At 39.8% G+C, this 23,832-nt stretch overlaps 1 protein-coding gene across 6 annotated transcripts in view; it reads left to right on the top strand.

Annotated features, from left to right (window-relative positions):
* Positions 1-23,832, top strand: part of PHACTR4 (phosphatase and actin regulator 4) — a 107,193-nt gene that overhangs the window by 42,881 nt on the left and 40,480 nt on the right. The window contains exon 1 of one of the 6 annotated variants that reach the window (XM_006049643.4): positions 15,552-15,842. The exons of the other annotated variants lie outside the window; for them this stretch is intronic. Coding sequence (XP_006049705.4) covers positions 15,797-15,842 — 46 coding nt within the window. The 5' untranslated portion in view covers positions 15,552-15,796. Of the gene's footprint in view, positions 1-15,551; positions 15,843-23,832 lie in introns of those variants that run through there. 6 annotated transcript variants of the gene reach the window in all.

Here is a 23,832-nt window from a genome sequence, read left to right as displayed (position 1 = left end):
GAGAAAGGAGTATGACAAGGCTATATATTGTCACCCTGCTTATTTAACTTATATGCAGAATATATCGTGAGAAATGCCAGGCTAGATGAATCACAAGCTGGAATTAAGATTGCCAAGAAAAACATGAACAGACTCAGATATGCAGATGATACTGCTCTAAAGAGAGAAAGCAAAGAGGAACTAAAGAGGCTTTTGATGAGGGTGAAAAAGGAGAGTAAAAAAAGTTGGTTTAAAATGCAAAATTCAAAAAATTAAGATCATGGCATCTGGTCATATCAGTTCATGGCAAATAGATGGGGGGAAGTGGAAACAGTGGTGGATTTTGTTTTCTTGGGCTTCAGAATCACTGTGGACAGTGACTGCAGCCATGAAATTAAAAGACACTTGCTCCTTGGGAGAAAAGCTATCCTAGACAGTGTATTAAAAAGCAGAGAAATCAGTTTGCTGACAAAGGTCCATATAGTCAAAGCTGTGGTTTTTTCCAGTAGTCATGTATGGATGTGAGAGTTGGACCATAAAGAAGGCTGAGTGCTGAAGAACTGATGCTTTTGAAGTGTGGTGCTGAAGAATAATCTTGAGAGTCTCTTGGACAGCAAAGAGATCAAACCAGTCAATCCTAAAGGAAATCAACCCTGAATATTCATTGGAAGGACTGATGCTGAAGCTGAAGCTTCAGTACTTTGGCCACCTGATATGAAGAGCTGACTCATTGGAAAAGACTTTGATGCTGGGAAAGATCCAGAGCAGGAAGAGAAGGAGGTGACAGAGGATGAGATGGTTGGATAGCATCACTAACTTGATGAGCATGAGTTTGAGCAAACTGCAGAAGATGGTGAAGGATTAGGGAAGCCTGGCATGCTGCAGTCCATGGGGTCTGCAGGGAGTGGAACATGACTGGGCAATTTAACAGCTACAAAACTAGGATTGGTCTCATTGCTTTGTCAGATGAGCGAAGGGACAGTTTGTTCCTACTTCCTCTGACTTCATGCATTGTTTCCCTAAAGTGTTAATATGTTTCACTGTTACTTTTTTAAAAATAAGATTTAGAAGCAAAGGTATGTGTAATCCCAAACACTTCTTCTCTTTGAATTTATAAATACAACCAATTTTTCCTCCAGTGCCTCACCTCCTAGGTTCTGTGGTTGTGAAAGTTTGAGAGTTTTGAGGGAAGAGAATGGTCTAAAGGAGATGGATATCTCTTACCTAGAAAACAGAATAAAGTACATGGAATTACTGGGTGGAGCAAGTTTGATAGAAACACCGTTTGTGTAGTCGCCCTTGGTTCTTTTGCGGAATCACTGTTGACTCATGGTGTAACCAGGTGTTCATTACTCAGAATTTTTATTTAGTAGAAGATAAAGTATGTATGCTCCTGCACATGTACCGGAAAAGAATGTTTAAGGGGATTTCCTGTTGGAAATTTCTGAATAACTGTTACAAATGTTATAGCTATCATCAGGCATGAACTGTATTCCCACTGGATATGTGGCTGAGTATTGGAAATTAGGTTTCTTTCTTACCGTCTTAAAATGAAACTGAGGGCCAAAGAAGTTAGCGTTATGAAAGAGAGAGAAGGAAGGAGAGAAGTGATACTGGCTCAGAGTCATCTCTCTGAGTCATCAGCAATGAATGCCACTTTACTGGAGAACATCCAGTGTGTCAAAAACCCTGTGATGGGCAGCTCCTTAACTTCTGACTGGTTAGTTTCTACACATCATTGATACCTCCAGGTTCCTTAGTGGGGGCCATTTGGGACTTAGTTTTTATGGATGTTATGTGGTTTTATAAAATATTTTTGTCTTTAAGATAAGATTTCTCAATCACTTTCACTATAACTACATGAAAAAAGTACTATTTGGAGTAGAAAGAATATTAAATGGATGTTCAGTAAGATGGAGGTTGCTGATTTTCAAACAATAACAAATGGATATAATTCTACATATATCTTTACACTGAGATAAAACCATCCTTCTTTAGGCTTTAAGTTGTTATTAATAGTCAAAGGCTTTACTTACGTGTTACTAGGAAAGGAAATAGTAATTCAGCTGTTAAAGGAAGAGTATCAAAGATTGTGAGTATAAATATCTCAGTAGTTTGTAACTGAATAAAAGGAAACTTTTTTAAACTGTCAATGTTTCTTCAGAGTATACTGCCTTTAGTAGTTGATGTTTAGTAGTTGGTGGCATGGAAAATAGATACCACATGCCTGTGAAATACTCTGTTTTGGTGTTAGTGGAAGACTTATAAGTGTGCTTTAAAAATCCTTTGGGTTCGCCCTGTCTGATAGAACTTTGTGCAGTGATGGAAATGTTCTAGATCTGCACTGGCCAGTGTGGTAGCCATGTGTGAAATGTGGCTAATACAGTTGAGAAACTGAACTGCAAATTGTATTTAATACAAATGTATTAATATTAATGTAGGTAAATAATCATATGTAAGAGGAACTAAAAAGCCTCTTGATGAAAGTGAAAGAGGAGAGTGAAAAAGTTGGCTTAAAGCTCAACATTCAGAAAACTAAGATCATGGCATCTGGTCCCATCACTTCATGGGAAATAGATGAGGAAACAGTGGAAACAGTCTCAGACTTTATTTTTTTGGGCTCCAAAATCACTGCAGATGGTGATCGCAGCCATGAAATTAAAAGACGCTTACTCCTTGAAAGGAAAGTTATGACCAACCTAGATAGCATTTTGAAAAGCAGAGACATTACTTTGCCAACAAAGGTCCGTCTAGTCAAGGCTATGGTTTTTCCAGTAGTCATGTATGGATGTGAGAGTTGCCCTGTGAAGAAAGCTGAGTGCCAAGGAATTGATGCTTTTGAACTGTGGTGTTGGAGAAGACTCTTGAGAGTCCCTTGGACTGCAAGGAGATCCGACCAGTCCATTCTAAAGGAGATCGGTCCTGGGTGTTCTTTGGAAGGACTCATGCTGAAGCTGAAACTCCAATACTTTGGCCACCTCATGCAAAGAGTTGACTCACTGGAAAAGACTCTGATGATGAGAGGGATTGGGGGCAGGAGGAGAAGGGGTTGACAGAGGATGAGATGGCTGGATGGCATCACTGACTCGATGGACGTAAGTTTGAGTGAACTCCGGGAGTTGGTGATAGACAGGGAGGCCTGGCGTGCTGCAGTTCATGGGGTCTCAAAGAGTCGGACACGACTGAGTGACTGAACTGAGCTGAATTGAAGAGGGACTGCAGTGTTAGCACATCTTTTAAGTATTTGAGAACTGACCAGCCCATTTGATAACCCTTACTTCACTGACCAGTCATTCAGTTCAGTTCAGTCGCTCAGTCGTGTCCGACTCTTTGCAACCCCATGAACCGCAGCACACCAGGCCTCCCTGTCCATCACCAACTCCCGAGTTCACCCAAACCCATGTCCATTGAGTCGGTGACATGGCATCACCATCTCATCCTCTGTCGGCCCCTTGTCCTCTTCCCCTCAATCTTTCCCAGCATCAGGGTCTTTTCAAATGAGTCAGTTCTTCGCATCAGGTGGCCAATGTATTGGAGTTTCAGCTTCAACATCAGTCCTACAATGAACACCCAAGACTGATCTCCTTTACGATGGACTGAGTGGATCTCCTTGCAGTCCAAGGGACTCTCAAGAGTCTTCTCCAACACCACAGTTCAAAAACATCAGTTCTTCGGCGCTCAGCTTTCTTTATAGTCCAACTCTCACATCTATACATGATCACTGGAAAAAGCATAGTTGCAATTAATATTTATTTTTAGTACATTAATTGAAGAATGTGTTGCAAAGGTCTCTGTTTACATATCATCTTCCCAATGAGGCCCTTCTGCTTGCACAGTTTATAATTTATTCCCTCTCTCTTAGCCCATCCTATTTCCTTTCCCGGAATAATTTTTTTTATAGCAGTTATCACCATCTAACACGCTAGAAAGAAGGCGTAGATTTTTCCCTCTTTATATCTAGTGCAGTGTTTCCAACACCTAAAACAATACCTAATACTTTAGAGATACTCAGGAAATATTTGTGGGATGAATAAATGAGGATTGTGGCTTCCCAATAATAATACCCCAATTCATTAAGCACTTATTTTGCATTCTATGGCAAGCATTGAGTTGGGTTAGCTATATTACGTGCACCATGGCCACTGTTCTCTGTAATAAAACATTTCTTGGGACCATTATTTGAAACAGAACACTGAATTAGTTAAGTCATTAGTTTGACTCTGCCATAGACTTTCAGAACTCGAAGGAAGCTTGGCAATAATTTGATCCAAATACCTGATGTCACATAGTGGTTAAAGTTTCATCAATGTCATTTTTATCCTCTTCTCATTTCCCTTTTTCCCTCATCCACACAACCTGTGAATCTTTTTGCTCAATTATTTTTTTCCACATCTGCTCATTTCCATTCAGCTAATTCTCATTTTCATCTAGGCTTACCTTTCCCACTGACTCTACTGTGCTGTGAAGACCTACTTAGTCCCTTAACCTAGGCAGAGAGAAACCCTTTGTCTTTCTTAACTGAAACTTTCCTGTTCACTATAATTGTTATAACCAGCTCCTCAAATCTAGAAACATCTCCTGACCACTAGGGCACCCTTAAGTACTTACTGCCTTTGAAAAAAAAAAAGCTTTAAGAGAAAACAAAAGGAATTTCAATAGCTCCCATTCCCTAGCCTGAGGTCTTTTGTTCCATGGATCTGAAAGCAGTCCTGCTGGCATAATTCAGTTTCTTTCTCCCATAAACACAGTCCAACATATTGTAGGCTTGTAAACATTACATTTCTTCATGTCATGTATATAGCCTTGGTGATGTAGCAGCACGTCAGAACCTCTCCCATTTTTTAAGAAACTGTGATGCTTAAATGTAAACATTGTGGGGTCATTTAAATATATAAAGAATCTTAAGTGGGGCAAGAAGAAGCCAAAATACATTAAGCACCTTCAATCATCAGACTATAATTTAGAGATTTCTCTTATTTAATCCTCACAAAAACTCTGCATAATTATCTCTGTATCATATAAGTTAAGTAACTTGTTCAGAGTCTCTCGGAGAAGGCAATGGCACCCCACTCCAGTACTCTTGCCTGGAAAATCCCATGGATGGAGGAGCCTGGTAGGATGCAGTTCATGGGGTCGCTAAGAGTCAGACATGACTGAGCGACTTCACTTTCACTTTTCACTTTCATGCGTTGGAGAAGAAAATGGCAACCCACTCCAGTGTTCTTGCCTGGAGAATCCCAGGGACGGGGGAGCCTGGTGGGCTGCCGTCTATGGGGTCACACAGAGTCGGACACGACTGAAGTGACTTAGCAGCAGCAGCAGTCAGAGTCTCTTAATCAGTAAATGGAAAAGCTGAAATTCTCCACAGTTACATATATATAATTCCAAAACCTTGCTTTTCTCTCTGGTAAGCCATGCAGCCTTCTGGAAGTGGGGCAGGCAAGGGACAACAGTTGCCGTATTTGATGTAGAATAGGTGGCAGGGGTGTTCATTTTTTGCCTCCAATGAGTGAGCCACAGAAAGAAAGCGGTGTTACTGGGAGTCAGGGATGGCAGTCCCAGTGGCTCCCCCTTAACTTTAGCCTATGTCTTTCAGCCTGTTCTTCCAGTTAGTTCACTTGAAGAAGACGTGCTTTCTGCGTGAGCCTAGCAGTTGTGATTATATGAGGATCTATGTAAACATTTACCTGACACGTTTGTCTTCTTTGAAAGTTGTTACCACTTGCAAAGCAGTAAATTCTCAAAAACCATCCTAAGATGCCATTTTTTTTCCCCATGAAATTGAGAATTTCACGACAATTCTCAAGATTGTTTAGAATGATGGATTAGTGTATGGTCTTTATATTTATTCCATCCCTTCATCTGTGATACTTTTCACCTTAACTGCCTTTTGTTACTATGGGGTTGGCCAAAAAGTTCCTTTGGTTTTAAGGTGAAACTAAAAAACACATTTCTCATTTTCACCAAGAACTTTATTGAACAACAGGTTCACCATTTTGTTCCACTGCCTTCTGCTATTTTTCAGGCAACCTTATAATTCCATCTTCTCAAAACTTTTTGTCTTTCTGAGCAAAGGACTTTTCCAGGTGCCTTTTACAGTCTTCCAGGGAACTGAAATTATTTTCCATTTAGAGAATTTTGTAAAGACCGGTATAAATGGACGTCCGAAGGTGCAATGTCTAGATAAATCAGAACTTCCAGCTAAGCTGTAACAGTTTTTGCCTAGTCATCAAATAAACATGGTCTTGCGTTATTCTGATGGAAGACTGTGAGTTTTCTGTTGATTTAATTCCAGATGCTTTTCATCGAGTGCTACTTTCATTTGATCTAATTGGGAGCAGCATTTGTCGTAGTTAATCGTTTGGTCTTCTGGAAGGAGCTCATGATAGAGGACTCCCTGTCAATCTCATATACGCAGCATCACCTTCTTTGGAAAAAGACCAGCCTTCAGTGTGGTTGATGGTGGTTCATTTCACTTGCCCCACGATCTCTTCCGTTCTACATTATTGTGCAGTATTCACTTTTCATTACCCCTCCTCATTTGCTTTAAAAAGGGAACATTTTCATTACGTTTAAGTGGATAATCACATGCCAAAATACAATCAAGAAGGGTTTTTTTGTTTGTTTAACTTCTGTGGAACCCAAATGTCAAATTGATTGACATAATCAAGCTGGCGCAAATGACTTTTCAATGCTTGATTTGGATATTTAGAGTATGTCAGGTATCCTTCACCTGGTATAGCATTAATTGTTCTCAAGTCACATCTCAATTTGACTGCTGACAACTTCAACTCGTCTACCTGACCTTGGAGCATCATCCAAGGAGAAATCTCCAGCACAAAACTTCCCAAACCACTTTTGACACAGTCAGTCAGTCACAGCACTTTCTACATACACTGCACAAATCTCTTTTTGCATTTCAGTTGCATTTTTACCTTTCTTGAAATAATAAAGCATAATATGTTAAAATATTGTTTTTTATTCCATCTTTAATATTAAAATGGCTACACAAAAATTCACCAATTCTGATTTTTTTTAATGCATACTGATTTAACAGCTGTCACAGTGCAAGCCAACAAAATTGTTTCGAATGAAGTTAAAGACAATTGAGTGCTACTTAGAGCCATCTTCGGAGAAGGCAATGGCACCCCACTCCTGTACTCTTGCCTGGAAAATCCCATGGATGGAGGAGCCTGGTGGGCTGCAGTCCATGGGGTCGCAAAGAGTCGGACACAACTGAGCAAATTCACTTTCACTTTTCACTTCCATGCATTGGAGAAGGAACTGGCAATCCACTCCAGTGTTCTTGCCTGGAGAATCCCAGGGACGGGGGAGCCTGGTGGGCTGCCATCTATGGGGTCGTACAGAGTCGGACACGACTGAAGCGACTTAGCAGCAGCAGCAGAGCCATCTTATGGAAAAGAACTAATGAACTTTTTGTTCAACTTATAGGTGCTATGAGCAAAGCTTAAAGTTGAGGAATGCTGTTTCTTCCATTGTACTGAAGATTAATAAATACTTTTTGCATGTCCACTGTGTACTAAGTTGTGCCAGGCATTGAGGGTTTCAGTATAAATACATCATGGTTCCTGCTCAGTAGAGAAGTCTGAAGATCATTGCAATTTGTTTTTTGTGGTAGTTGTTGTTCAGTTGCTAAGTTGTTTCTCATTCTTTGCAGCCTCATGGACTGCAGCGTGCCAGGCTTCCCTGTCCTTCACTACCTCCTTGAATTTGCTCAAACTATGTCCGTTGAGTTGGTGAAACCATCCAGCCATCTCATCCTCTGTCAACCCCTTTTCCTCATGCCCTCAGTCTTTCCCAGCATCAGGATCTTTTCCAGTGAGTCAGCTCCTCAGGTCAGGTGGCCAAAGTATTGGAGCTTTAGCTTCAGCATCAGTGCTTCCAATGAATATTCAGGGTTGATTTCCTTTAGGATTGACTGGTTTGATCTCCTTGCTATCCAAGGGACTCTCAAGAGTCCTCTTCAGCACCACACTTAGAAAGCATCAATTCTTTGGCACTCAGCCCTCTTTATGATCTAACTCTCATATCCATACATAACTACTGGAAAAACCATAGCTTTGACTATACAGACCTTTGTTGGCAAATTTAGGGTGATATTTGTGGCATGATGTCGTAGTTGGCTCTTTACTCTTCCAGCGTTTTCTCTTGCTGCCTTGATATTTTTCTCACCTGTTATTTCTTCTATGACTGACTCAGATTTTAGAAGTCACTTAATTCACAATATTTTCTCTGATCACTGAAGAGAAAGTAGATACCTCCGCACCCACTAGTAGGTGTTTGTATAGCACCTAGGTACTCACCATGCTCTACTGTAGATCCTATTTCTTTGAACTGTAAGCACCTTAAGGACAAAAAACTATTGTTTTTAGTTCCAACACATTGCTGGGCACATAATCAGTGATCAGTAAATCTTTGTTTGAATTCTGCTTGAGTAACTAAGAAAAGGCTTGTAATAGTGGAAGCAGCATTTGAACCAATTCTTAAAGGATGAGTAGGAGTTCCCTAGGTGGATAAGGAAAAGAAATTCCAAACCAAGGGAGAGGTTTATACAAATAGATGAGACAATGAAGCGTTTACAAGTAACTCGCAGGGCTTTCTAATTTCCACTTGGAATTTGAGATATAGATTATTGAAGGATGTTATCTCCTGCTCATACTGATGTTTGAAGCTGAAATTCCAATACTTTGGCCACCTGATGTGAAGAGCTGACTCATTTGAAAAGACCCTGATGCTGGGAAAGATTGAAGGCGAGAGGAGAAGGGGACGACAGAGGATGAGGTGGTTGGATGACATCACTGACTCAATGGACATGGGTTTGGGTAAACTCCTGGAGCTGGTGATGGACAGGGAGGCCTGGCGTGCTGCAGTCCATGGGGTCTCGAAGAGTTGGACAGAAGTGAGCAACTGAACTGAACTGATCTCCTGTTCAGAGCCAGCCAGAGTAGATAGAATTAGGTGGTGGAATAAAGAATAGAAAGCTGTTCCCTCCCTCAATTATATATCCAGAAGTTGAAAATTAGTCTTTCATTTGAATATGTGTCTGTTTGAGCTGTTAATTTCTCTCCGTGAACCTTTCCCAGAGGAAAGTGATTTTCTTCCCAACCTCTCACTAAAGTTCCTTCTTGAGACATCTCAAACTTAAGAAAGTGGTATGCTGAATTAAGTTGAGGGAAATGTGATTGAAATAGTGAAGAGCTCACTCTCCTAGATAATCCAATTTATACTGATACTTCGGCATAAAAGTACATTTATATGGAAGCATTACACTTTTTTGATTGATCTTGTAAACTGTTGAAAATATAAAGCATGTTGTCACATTATTGTCTGATGTGCTGGCCAGCAGGAATCGAACCTGTTATAAACGTCACTAAAGGTTTTGAGTGCTCACCCTTGTTTGCTTAGAAACAGTTCTTCAATAAAGTGAGACTGGTTAGAGGGCTTCAGTTTCTCTCTAAATCTAAGCTATGAGGTTTCCCAGGTGGCTCAGTGGTAAAGAGTCTGCCTGACAATGCAGGAGACACAGGTTCTATTTCTGGGTCAGAAAGATCCCCTGGAGGAGGAAATGGCAGCCCACTCCAGTATTCTTGCCTGGGAAATCTCATGGGCAAAGGAACTGAGGGCGCCAGTCCATGGGGTTGCAGAGTTGACACGACTGAGTGACAGTGCGCACACACTCAAATCTAAACTGTAGCTTAGATTACTTTGCGTATTAAGCTTCATAAGGCCTCTTTTGCTCTTTCCCTGAATAAAATCGGAAGAGATTCACAAATTTAAATCAATGACTTGCCCCATTCCTTGAGGCAATAATCTGTGGAAGAAAAGTATTCTAAAAGAAAATATCTTATTAAATAAGTAAGTGTTAGTCACTCAGTCATACCCAACTCTTTGCGACCCCATGGACTGCAGCCCACCAGGCTTCTCTGTCCATGAGATTTTCCATGCAAGGATACTGGAGTGGGTTGCTATTTCCTTCTCCAGGGGATCTTCCCAATCCAGGGATCGAACCTGGGTCTCCTGCACTGCAGGCAGATTCTTTACCAACTGAACTACAAGAGAAGCTTATTAGGTGACTCTTAAGAGAGAGTTGTCTACTTCTTACAAAGTTGAAGTGAGAGTTGCCTTTGCATTTCTAAAATGTACCGCATGGAAAGCTAGAATGAACTCAAGGCCTTATTGTTAAGTTTTAAAGCCATCAGGGGGCCAATATCTTCCCCTCTCCCCACTTGTCTACTTTTGTTGTTACAGAGTAAATATTGAAGACTCTCTAGCTCTCTAGGGATTAAGACTTTGCTTTCCAATGCAGGGGGTACAGGTTTGATCCCTGGTCAGGGAGCTGGGATCCCACATGCCTCACCACCACAAAACCAAAGCATAAAATCAATATTGTAACAAATTCAATAAAAACTTTAAAAATGGTCCACAGCAAAAAAAAAAAATCTTAAATATTGATTGTTAGAATGAAACTGAGACATGCTGGTTAGGGAACGTTTGTTGGTTTGGTACCTCAGTTCAGTACAGTCGCTCAGTTGTGTCCGACTCTTTGCAACACCACAGACTGCAGTGCGCCAGGCTTCCCTGTGCATCACCAACTCCTGGAGCTTGCTCAAACTCATGTCCATTGAGTCAGTGATGCCTTCCAAGCATCTCATCCTCTGTCGTCCCCTTCTCCTCCTGCCCTCAATCTTTCCCAGCATCAGGGTCTTTTCCAGTAAGTCAGTTCTTCCCGTCAGGTGGCCAAAGTACTGGAGTTTCAGCTTTAGCATCAGTCCTGCCAATGAATATTCAGGGTTGATTTCCTTTAGGATGGACTGGTTTAATTTCCTTGCTGTCCAAGGGACTCTCAAGAGTCTTCTCCAACACCACAGTTCAAAAACATCAATTCTTTGGTGCTCAGCTTTCTTTATGGTCCCACTCTCATATCCATACATGACTACTGGAAAAACCATACCATAGCTTTGACTAGACAGACCTTTGTTGGCAAAGTAATGTCTCTGCTTTTTAATATGCTGTCTAGGTTTTTCATAGCTTTTCTCCCAAGGAGCAAGCGTCTTTTACTTTCATGGCTGCAGTCACCATCCACAGTGATTTTGGAGATCAAGAAAATAAAGTCTATCACTGCTTCCATTGTTTCCCCATCTATTTCCTATGAAGAGATGGGAGCAGATGCCATCATCTTTGCTTTTTGAATGTTGAGTTTTAAGCCAACTTTTTCACTCTCCACTTTCACTTTCATCAAGAGGCTTCCTAGTTCCTCTTCGCTTTCTGCCTTAAGGGTGGTGTCATCTGCATATCTGAGGTTATTGATATTTCTCCCGGCAATCTTGATTCCAGCTTGTGCCATATCCAGCCCGGCATTTTGCATGATGAACTCTGCATATAAGTTAAACAAGCAGGGTGACAATATACAGCTTTGACGTACTCGTTTCCCAGTCTGGTTTGGTACATAGGTGACACAATTAGAATTTCTGAGAGATTTGTGATTGTTGTAGAGTATGGATTTCCTTGGGAAATGATTCTGTCTTTAGGAAATAAATATATCCTTAGCCATTTTTACAAGAACCAAAGTGAGTCCTGGAGTTAGAATCAGGAGACTTGGGTTTTAGTGCTGTCTCTGAGCAAAGCATTTAAACTCTTGAACCTTCAGTCTTTTTTTTATAAAGAATAGGAGATTGAGCCAGATGATCACTAAGATTCTTTATTTAATCTTATGTTTATTGTGCATGCATGCTCAGTCACTCAGTCATGTCTGACTCTTGGCGACCCCATGGACTGTAGCCCTCCAATCTCCTCTGTCCATGGGGTTATCCTGGCAAGAATACTGGAGTGGGTTGCCATTTCCTCCTCTAGGAGATCTTCCCAATCCAGGAATCAAATCCGAGTCTCCTGAAGCTCTGGCACTGGCAGGCGGATTCTTGATCTCTGAGCCACCTTGGAGGCCTTGGATTTATTTCTATTTTCAAATACCCAAGATTAGTAGTGAGCCAAGTCAAGCTGGGCATTTAAAATTGGCAGATGGTAAACAGTAGCCATATGAGATAAGGATCCTTATATCTATCTGTTCTACTCTTTTTTAAAAAAATTATTTTTGGCTATGCTGGGTTTTTGTTGCTGCATACAGGCTTTCTCTAGTTGAGGTGGGTGAGGGCTACTCTTCCCGAGGTGCGTGGGCTCCTCACTGCGGTGGCTTCTCTTACGGAGCCCTAGAGCGCAAGCTCAGTATTTGCAGCCTGCGGGCTTTGTTGCTCTGTGGCATGTGAGATCTTCCCTGACCCAGGGACTGAACCCATGTGCCCTGCATTGCCAGGCAGATTCTTAATCACTGGACCATTTAGAAACTCCCTGTCTGTTCTATTCTTGTATGGTTCTGTCAGCATGAACTAGATTCTGTAGTACAGTTTCTGGGCTCTGTGTATGTGTGTGTGTGTGTGTTTAATGTGCTTGGTTTGAACTAATTCATGATAGTCCACACGTCTGGGCTGTTCCATCCGCTTAATGTTTCTGTGCACCATCCCTGATTGTGTTCAGACTTCCTCCTTGGCCTGCTTCTTCCAGTTTGCTCTCTGGATTCATGGTACAGAAATGTCATCCTCTTCCGTTTCTGACTAACCTTTTGGTAATGGCTGGGTTTTCTGGCCTAAGCTCTCCTTTTTTGACTTGTTTTTTCACTATAACAACAATGATGAGTATTGCTTGCATTTATTGAGAGCTTTCCATGAGCCAGACACATTATGAAGTGCTTTATTTCTGTTTGTGTCATTTAATCCTTACTACTGCCTTGTCCTGCTAAGTATTGTTATGCCCACTTTACAGATTAGGTAACTGAGGCCCAGGGAGATGAAGTAACTTGCCTAGTGTTCACACCTTGTAATAGAGCTGGAATTAAAATGGTAGTCTGCCTCCAAAGCTAATCTTCTTGAACTATATGCTGTGTTTTCTTCATGGTGATGATAAATATGATATGTTGGTGCTGGGGATGTTTTTCCCACCTCTGCTTCCGCATTTTCCAGGAGTCAAAGGTACTGTTGCACATGTGTGCTTTCAGGCTAATAAATGTAAGGGCCCGCTTTGAAGGTATTTGACATTGTTAGGTTGGAGCATTCTTTCAATGTAAAATTTCAATGTATTTTTCCTTTTATTCTTTCCAATTTTAATGGTCAATATCATATTTTTTTTACTACTATTCCTAACAAATACTTTTTGTCCAAGTGTACACATTTTTTTCTTACTGATGCCTTAGCATTGTCATTTTCTTATTCCTTGGTGGTGGTTTAGTCACTGAGTTGAGTCCAACTCTTGCAACCCCAGGGACTGTAGTCTGCCAGACTCTGTTCATGGGATTCTCCAGGCAAGAATACTGGAGTGGGTTGTCATATCCTTCTCCAGGAGATCTTCTCTAACCCAGGAATCAAACCCAGGTCTCCTGCATTGCAGGCAGATTCTTTTACCAGTTGAGCTACGAGGGCAGCCTCTTATTCCTTACCTTTGCTATTTAATCAAAAGCAGATAATAGAGGGAGTTTCTTGAAGGTCCAGTGGTTAAGACACCACATTTTCACTACACGGGGCATAGGTTCAATCCCTGGTGGGGGGACTAAGATCCTCATGCTGGGAAGCATGGCCACAAATTAAAAAAAAAAAAAAAAAAAAAAAAAGGCAAACAGATAATAGAGATGAGATAATGGGGAAAGAAGAGCAGTGCTAATGAAAGGCAAAGGGAAAAATCCAGATACTAGAAATCTTCCTGGAATCTGAGTTTGCAGAACAAAGATTTAAGCTAAAAGCTCAGTTTCAGGGGTAACTGTTTTTTGTTAAAGGAATATTAGGGCTTTGACAAACACAGGATTTGACCTCATAGCTTTAGTATTCTTATCTGATAATAAGGTAAATAATGTATTCTTCACAATTCCTGTTTAGTTGTGGTGATAATTAAAGGATATAGACAGTGTAAGGCTCCTTAATATAGTGCTCAAAATTATTCAGTTCAGTTCAGTTCAGTTGCTCAGTCGTATCCGACTCTTCACGACCCCATGAATCGCAGCACACCAGGCCTCCCTGTCCATCACTAACTCCCAGAGTTTACTCAAACTCATGTCCATCAAGTCGGTGATGCCATCAAGCCATCTCATCCTTTGTCGTCCCCTTCTCCCTCTGCCCCCAGTCCCTCCCAGCATCAGAGTCTTTTTCCAATGAGTCAACTCTTCACATGAAGTGGCCAAAGTACTGGAGTTTCAGCTTCAGCATCACTCCTTCCAATGAACACCTAGGAGTGATCTTTAGAATGGACTGGTTGGATCTCCTTGCACTCCAAGGGACTCTCAAGAGTCTTCTCCAACACCACAGTTCAAAAGCATCAATTCTTTGGCGCTCAGCTTTCTTCACAGTCCAACTCTCACATCCATACATGACCACTGGAAAAACCATAGCCTTGACTAGACGGACCTTTGTTGGCAAAGTAATATCTCTGGTTTTGAATATGCTATCTAGGTTGGTCATAACTTTCCTTCCAAGGAGTAAGCGTCTTTTAATTTCATGGCTGTGATCACCATCTGCAGTGATTTTGGAGCCCAGAAAAATAAAGTCTGACACTGTTCCCACTGTTTCCCCATCTATTTCCCATGAAGTGAGGGGACCAGATGCCATGATCTTAGTTTTCTGAATGTTGAGCTTTAAGCCAACTTTTTCACTCTCCTCTTTTCACTATCAAGAGGCTTTTTAGTACCTCTTCACTTTCTAATCTGCATATCTGAGGTTATTGATATTTCTCCCAGCAATCTTGATTCCTCAAGATTATTGTTGAATTTAAACAGAAAGAAAAGTACTGCAAGTTGTTGTTGTTCAGTTGCTAAGTCATGTCTGACTCTTTTGCGACCCCATGAACTTTAAGCCCTCCAGGCTCCTCTGTCCATGGGATTTCCCAGGCAAGAATACTGCAGTGAGTTGCCTTCTCCAAGAGATCTTCTCAACCCAGAGATCAAACCCACATCTTCTGCATTGACAGGTGGATTCTTCACCATTGAGTCACTAGGGAAACCTGAAGTATTATGTAATATCTTACAAATATTTATTTCAATTTTACTATTTTAGTGAGCCAGATTTTCAGATATATTTCTTTTTATTTTTAGAAAAAAATCTATTTAGTTCTAAAATATTGTTTCTAATGTTATTAATTCCCAGTACACAAATCTCATTCTTCTCTGAGTATGCTCTCACAGGTAGGAAATACAGTTTTAGGGCAAGCAGTGAAGAGTCAGAATGGTCTGATTTTGAGGCAAGCCTGTGTCTAGAACATACTTTTGAATGGACTCCTGCTCCCATCAGCCTGCTTATGCATAACCCTGATGTTTTTTGTGTGATTAAATTAAAATTAAATTGAAGTCTTTGGTAGTCTCGCTTCGTGACTGGGAGTCTGGAAAGTTGTAACCCAGCTCAGTGTCAGGAAAAGTAGGTGTGGACTTTCAGGGCTGTGCCTCTCAGCAACTAGAATGTGGTTGGCAGTCTCCTCCCCTTCCTGCCCCGGAGCTCTTCACAGTGTGCACTCTGGAATGACAGGCATTCCTGTGTGAAGAGAGCCAGCGTGAAGACATATTTGTGAGAACCACCAGTGCCTGGTCCGGGCGGGATACAGGGAAACAGCAGCTCCTGCAGATTAACTGACCTGGTGCCGTGTCCTGAAGTCTGGCGGTGACACTGAGAGAGGAGTGCACGACCCCTCCTTATGTGGATTTATCATTTAAGAAAAGTTTGCTTTGGTCCGTGACAATTTGCTGTTGTGAGACACTTCAGACAACATAATCATGGGGCAAGCTGACATCTCCAGACCGGTAAATCCAGATGGAGTTGGTGAGTAATAGAAGGCAATAAAACAAAATCTTGACAGAGGCAAGGCAGATTTACAGGTGAAGTTGAATATTTTATAGGAATTTGAATGTGAGGATTTTGATGTTTTTAACTTGAGGATGTTTAATCACTTTGTGAAGAATAAATGAAGAAAAATACAAGTTAATTTTTCATTCAGTTATATTAATTTACAACTTATAGTTTTGTTTTACTTGATCCTTTTGGACTTTTAAGATAATATTGCTAGGAAACCATCTGTTAATTTCTTACCCTTGCAGAAAATAAGTGCTACAAGAACTCGTGGTTGTTAAGAAGTCAGTGGTGTTTTACTGCTGTTTTACAGGACTTGAACTGTTGATATATACATGCGGTATAGAACTAGAATTGTTGACTTCTATAAACAGGACTTGTTTTGTTTTGGTTTGATTTGTTTTTTTGGCCATGGCATGAGGGATCTTAGTTCCCGAACCAGTTCCACTGTGCCCCCTACAGTGAAAGCACAGAATCCTAACCACTGGACTGCCGGGGAGTTCCCAACAGAACCATTTTTAAGATTTAAGTTCAAGTTTTAGACTCAGTTGTACATTTTCCAAATAAGCTTTCCAAGCTTCTTCCATTGTGCTGGTGTTTCCGTTTCTCATAAGGCAACACTTGGTATAAATATTTCTGAAGTCAGTGCTATGCATTTGAAGTGTTATTGTCTCAGAAATAGCTGGAGACCAGGCTGATCATTATAAGTGTAGCCAGAGTTTCAAAGAATATAAGTGAAATGGAGGTTCACTGTCACTGAGACTCGTTTTCCTAACACTGTGCGGTTTTGTGTAAGATGAAGATGGAAAGGTGGAAAAGATAGATGTAAGTGGATATTCATTAAAGGGTTGTTAAATATAAACAGAGTGGGGGAAAACCTGTGAATCATTTCTTGACATTATACTTTTTAAAAAAGGTTTATACCTTCTTATACCTTCTCTTTGATTTATGAAGCACCATAAAATATGTTCAGTCACAGGCTACTTTTTTTTCCCCAGAAATAAAAAATGTTAGTGACTTTAAAGAAAGCCATGAAGTGTGGGAACACAGGTAACACTCTCAAATATGTCTTGTGGTTTAATGTAATTTCATTTCTAGAGGTGTGTTTTCCCCTGAGAACTTGCCAGATGAAATTCCTACAAAGTAATTTTCATGTTTTATTGAAACTTGGGCACATCAGTTGCAAAGTAAGTGATTCAGCCACATATTTTTAGAACTGAAATCAGAACTTGACTGACTTTACTTTGATCACCAGGGCTGAGTCCATATCAATTCAGTAGCTCACTTCTTTTTCTTAATGAAATATTTTATAGGTAGAAAAGGGTATAGAGGAAAATATAAAAGACCCTCTGGGGTTTCTACTTATCTTAAGAGATGAAATTAAAAATGGAGATATTTCCCCCCATCCCCTCTCTCTATGCCCACATTCCCTTATGATAACATTTTGCTTCTTTGTTCCCAGAGGTAACCACTCTCCAGAATTTAGTCAATTCCCTTTTGGGCCATTAAATTTTCTTGTGGTTTCTACTACAAAGATAGTTTTTTGTTAATAAGTCAGGATGTAAATCATGCTAGGCATTTATCTGTGAGATGGAAATGAAAGGTCTTTGAAAACCAAGATGGGTAAGCAGGTACAACTTACTAATGAGTGGTGATATTTATGCAGAATGCTAATTTAACATCTAATACTAGACAAAAAATTCCATCTCAGATAAAATTCATAATCTTTTCTGCCTATAAAAAAAGTAGGACTCATCATTCATCAGTTTTTCTGCCTACCAACAACCCTAATAAAAGATTTCTGAAGTAGGGATTTCCCTGGTGGCCTAGTGGCTACTATTCTGGGTTTTCACTGCTATGATCTGGATTTAATCCCTGGTTCTTGAACTGAGATCCTCCAAGACGCACAGTGCGGCTGGGAAAAAAAAAAAAAAGACCTATGAAGAAGAAATAGAGATCACTCGGGTACCTAACTAAGGCTTTTATATTCTGAGTATAATTTTTGGATTTTATTTCCTATTATCTATGTAATTCAAAGGTAACGATAAGCTATTTTCATGGACAGACTTCATTTTGTCATTTATAATTCAGGATGTGTTCTATTTGAGCAAATCAGGACCAGGTCTTGAAGGCTCAACATTGATGACTTTGAGGACTATACCATTACTATAGAGTCTTTTACCAAATATAACAGTTTCTTCATGAAATTTTAAAGGCATTTCAATGGGTAGGTGTCTGGTAAGAATGTTTCACCAGATTCTTTGGAAAGATAAATGTAGAAAGTAAATTAAGAGCTAAGTCGTTTGTTCAAAGTTCTTGGCCTGTAATACAGTAGTTAGTTTTAAGCTTCAAACTGGATGGTCCTGGGTTTGGCAAGCCAAATGATGCAAAAATAAATGAATGAATGTATTGATTTCTTATTATTTTCAAGGCACTGTGAATGTGGCAGACTCTATGGGTATAATTCCTGTCTGTACCTTTAAGAAGTTTACTTTCTAGTTAAGAATTTATAATATTGGGCTTCCCTGGTGGCTCATTGGTAAAGAATCTGCCTGTCAATGCAGGAAACACAGCTTCAATCCCTGATCCAGGAAGACCCCACATTCCACGGAGCAACTAAGCCCATGCACCACAACTGTTGAGCCTGTGCTGTAGAGCCCAGGAGCTGCCATTTCTGAAGCCTGAGCGCCTAGAGCGCCCATGCTCCACAGCAAGAAAAGCCGCCACGGTGAGAGGCCCAGGCACCTCAAGTACCGCAGCTAGAGTAGGCCCTGCGCTGCAACGAGAGAAAAGCCTGCGCAGCGACAAGGACCCAGCACAGCCGTAAACAAACAAACAAATAAATTTTGAAAGAATGTAAAATATTAAAAGTAAAATTTTTACATATTTTAAAATTTGTATAAGACATATTCCATTTTTTAAGGTTGTTAGCTGCCCATGGCTTATAATGGAAGTATCGAGGTGTTAACCAAGAAGAGTCTGCTTTCAAATAAATGACTTTGCAGGAGAACTCACATACAAATTTATGAGATGTGTAAAAACAAGTATTTTTACTGTAGGTTCTCTCTAACAACAGGTGAGCCAATAGAGAATTTGAATGCAGAGTAAGAATTTACGCTGTGATGTCCATTCAAGGAAATAAACAGTTTTCCTCAGCAGTTCATATTAAGATGAAATATATCTATAGGAGAGGTCTGTAGGTTTACTGAGATAGGGACTTCCCTGGCAGTCCAGTGGTTAAGAGTCCATGCTCCCACTGCAGGGGGTGTGGATTCGATCACTGGTTAAGGAACTAAGATCCTGTAAGCCATGCTCTGTGGTCAAAAATAAAAATTACTGAGGTAAAACTTTCAAATAATACTCTGTAATTCTCAATCAATGTAAAAGCTGTTTCTGTGTTCACTGGAATCCTTTACTATGTTATCATATTAAAACAAACAGCTAATTATCACATGTCCCTAAATTAGGCAGAAAGAATTTTAATAAATTCTACCCAGCCATTTAGTCTAGAACTGTCCTTCTCTTTCTGCCTTTCCATTCCCCCTGTCTAGCTCTTTTTTTTTTTTTCGGCCCCATCGTGTACCTTTCACTCACTAATTGCCCTCTCCCCGCTGCCACTTTTCCTTTGTATAAGGATATGCTGCATCAAAAGATATTGTATTGTCATATTTTCTCTTCATTCCTTTTCCATCATTATTTGATTCATTTTGCTCTGAAATTTGTTGTTGTGGGTTCTTAGACATGAAAATAGTGGTTTGGGGAAAGGTGCTTTAGAAATAATATGTTGTTTGGAGGCAATGTCAGTAAGGGGATTGGTGGATGGACAGATTTTAATATAGTTATATAACAATATTAACATAGAAATGAATAATAGATGAACTAATTAAAAATAAACTTCTTCATGAGACTTGAAAGAACACTTGGTACTACTTGGTCATCAGAATTATCAGACATCTCTCATACCTATCTAGACCTAAAAATAAATGCTTCTGAGAAAGAAGGAACAGGATTACTTTCTTCATGTGATGCAAGAATCAGGAGAAAGTGTAGGGGTCTGTCATGAACTCCTTAAAGGATTTTCTGTTGTTATTGAATGTAGAATACCAATCAAAAATTATTTTCTGAATAGCCCATTGTCACAATAATGTATTCCTTCTTTCTACTTGCTGGTTAATTTTGAGAGGTTTAAAGTTTTTTTCCATGAGAGAATATATTATCTCGCACCTCACTATAAAAACTTTCAACTTGCAACTTTTATCAAAAAATTATAAACATCCAATTTGCCAGAGTAAAGCACCATAATTTCTTGGTGCAATTATGGTCAAAGAACTGTTTTCCTAGAGTTGGAATCTCAGACCTAATTTACCTGCAGGTACAGAGAAAGGTACAGAAGAGAGCTGTCTTCTTGAGTGCTTTCCCAATTCTATTTCCCAAAGGTCAGAACTGTGCAGTATTTCCAAGGGAAGTTATGGGCCTGTTTCAGACAAAGCCTGCTTTGTTCATTAGTGGCAGGTTTTGCTTTCTGTAATTTTGTTGCAGTTTTCTAAAACAGTTTTTTAAATCCAATAATAATCCTCTTTTCGAGGGCAAAAGCAAGTACAATAGTTTAAGTACCATAAATTAGTGTTCTCCATTTACAGAGTTCTAATGCTGTTAAAATGCTTGTATAAAAGCAAGATCTGTTTCAAGTTAGATGGGCATAAAAGGAAATTAAACAGAATCATGAGATTATAAAAGTAATTGGTCACTGTATATATAAATCAGATCATTATGCTGTATTCCTTGAACTTAAAAAAAAAAAAAGATAATTGGTGCCTCTTGATAATGGAGTGTGTGTGTATCTTATCGCACAAAGCTATGTATTTTTAAGTTTTGGATAATAACTGATTATTAAAAGCTTTGTGGGTAAAAGAAATTTATACACTTTAAATTCTATACATTTTTAAAAACTCAATCAGATCAGATCAGATCAGTTGCTCAGTTGTGTCCGACTCTTTGTGACCCCATGAATCCCAGCACGCCAGGCCTCCCTGTCCATCACCAACTCCCAGAGTTCACTCAGACTCACGTCCATCGAGTCGGTGATGCCATCCAGCCATCTCATCCTCTGTTGTCCCCTTCTCCTGCCCCCAATCCCTCCCAGCATCAGAGTCTTTTCCAATGAGTCAACTCTTCGTATGAGGTGGCCAAAGTACTGGAGTTTCAGCTTTAGCATCATTTCTTCCAAAGAAATCCCAGCAAATTTGGAAAACTCAGCAGTGGCCACAGGACTGGAAAAGGTCAGTTTTCATTCCAATCCCAAAGAAAGGCAATGCCAAAGAATGCTCAAACTACCGCACAATTGCACTCATCTCACACGCTAGTAAAGTAATGCTCAAAATTCTCCAAGCCAGGCTTCAGCAATACGTGAACCGTGAACTTCCAGATGTTCAAGCTGGTTTTAGAAAAGGCAGAGGAACCAGAGATCAAATTGCCAACATCTGCTGGATCATGGAAAAACAAGAGAGTTCCAGAAAAACATCTATTTCTGCTTTATTGACTATGCCAAAGCCTTTGACTGTGTGGATCACAATAAACTGTGGAAAATTCTGAAAGAGATGGGAATACCAGACCACCTAATCTGCCTCTTGAGAAATTTGTATGCAGGTCAGGAAGCAACAGTTAGAACTGGACATGGAACAACAGACTGGTTCCAAATAGGAAAAGGAGTACGTCAAGGCTGTATATTGTCACCCTGTTTATTTAAGTTACGTGCAGAAAAACTCAATAAGGTATAAGAAATAGAGCTCGAACTAAAAGAGTCCCAGTAAGTTTGTTGCTTATTACTAAATCTAGTGAAGGGTAGTGGGTAAAGAAGACCGTCTTGAGAACTAAGTTATCTGTCAACTACAGTTGCCTGTGCCTTAACTTGCCTTCCAACCTGGATGACCAAGAATTGGCTGTAAATCAGATTCTAAAATGAACTAGGCTTACTGTTTAACCCTATTTTATCCTTTATCTCTAGCAAGTAATGTAGGTATAATATGTATCCACAGCAACTAGTCAATGAATACTTTATCTGAAGATGAAAAGTACTAAGTAATTTTTTAATAATACTATACATTTATTTTAAAATCACCTCAGAAATTCATCTGGATCAACTGAGCCTGAACTAAAAACATTGCGTTAAATACCAACCAGGAAAAAACTGAGGGTTGAAGAGCAAACTGCTAGAACTGTACATAATACATAAGAAATAAGTCTAGGACTTCCCTCGTGGCCCAGTGGTTAAGAATCCGCTTTGCAGTGTAGGGGACACAGATTCAGTCCCTGATCCAAGAGGATCCCACGTGCTGTAGAGCAGCTAGGCCTGTGCGCCACAACTACTGAAGCCTGCACACTCCAGGGCCCGCAAGCCTCAACTACTGAGCCCGTTGGCTACGACTCCTGAAGCCCATGCGCCTAGAGCCTGTGCTCCACAACAGGGGAAGCCACTGCAATGGGAAGCCCACAGTGTACAGCAGCTAGAGAGTAGCCGCCACTGACCGCACCTAGAGAAAGCCAGCACGCAGCAACAAAGACCCAGCACAGCCAAAAATAATGCAAGATTTAATTAGTTAAATTTACAAAAAGAAGTTGATGAAATGTGAGGTACTACAACTTGAAGGAGGAAGTAAGTAGTTTAAACACTGGGGCACGGTTTCAAGATACTACTGAAGCTTCAAACTCCAGACTGTAATTTAGTTGGATATCTTGCACTCCTAACCGCCACCCCCTCCAGAAAGCACCAGGACCTCCACAGCTTTCCTAGTGGCCTGCAGTTACATGACTTCCTTGGAACACACACCATAAAACTATAAGCAGCGTTCTACACCCTGTTTTCTGGCAAACAAAGGGAAACAAGGAGGGAAACCACCTTCGTTTGGCTCTCATGGAAAACAGAATGGGACCATAAATACATTTTAAGTTCCGTAAGTAATTTAAACAATGAGATACCCAAATGTGACTCCTGTATTTCTTCTGTGAAACTGACAATAGGAGGGAGATGGTGATAAAATCAGAGTTGTTGAGAACAAATGTTTGGTTGATGTGCAAATTTGCTTATGGTTTCAATCTCATGCTCTAAGTCCTTTATTTAGGAGTACAGAAACAATATTTGAGGTGTAATTGTATCATTAAAATTTTAAAAAATGGTTTCTAGACATCTGAACTATACTTTTTGTTGTATCATTTATTCATCCATCAGTTTTTCTTTCTTTCTATTGCAGTTTTCTAAGTGGTGCAATTGAATTTTCTTCATGTCAGACAAAAATTCATAGTAAGAAACCTGAACAGTTTTAATGGATTCAAGAATGCTACAGAGATTAGTGGCTTCAATTAGATCTAATCAGCCACCCCTATTAAGGATTTGTGCATACTTTAAAACCCTTCATTCCACAGCTGAAAAGCTTATACCTGGTGAATTTAGATTACCATTAACTTTGTTCTCTAGCTTCATGTATCACTATTCCAGATACCAAAGAAAATGGCCTTGAATGGTTTAATTTGGTTAATACTTCAGACTGTGATTTTTATGTGGGAAATAATTCATTTTTATAGGAACCTAATGTTTAGGAAGAGTTGTTTTCCATTGTGTATTTATGTATATGCTGGACTTTATTAACTGTTACGGGCTCCCACTTTCAAAGTGAATTTGTTTTTGTTCCAATTATAAAAGCCATCCATGTTCATTGTAAAGGAAAAACACACACACACAAAATATAAGAAGCTAGAAAGGAGAAAAGCAAATATCCCATAATCCTACCGTCAAATTATGTTTACATTTTAGACTAGTTCCTTCCATTCTCCTTTTTAATGTGTAGTATAGTTTAGATAATGTAATATGTAAATAATGTAAATGTAAATAAATATATACCCTGTTTTTAACCTTGAATTATTAATTACTCTAGAAACCTAGTTTTAATAATTATATATTGTTTTATAT

Source organism: Bubalus bubalis, chromosome 2, assembly GCF_019923935.1.
Source record: "Bubalus bubalis isolate 160015118507 breed Murrah chromosome 2, NDDB_SH_1, whole genome shotgun sequence".
In the NCBI taxonomy this organism is placed as follows: Eukaryota; Metazoa; Chordata; class Mammalia; order Artiodactyla; family Bovidae; genus Bubalus; species Bubalus bubalis.
Note: the sequence above shows the minus strand (reverse complement) of the source record. Positions and strands in the feature narration are given on the sequence as shown.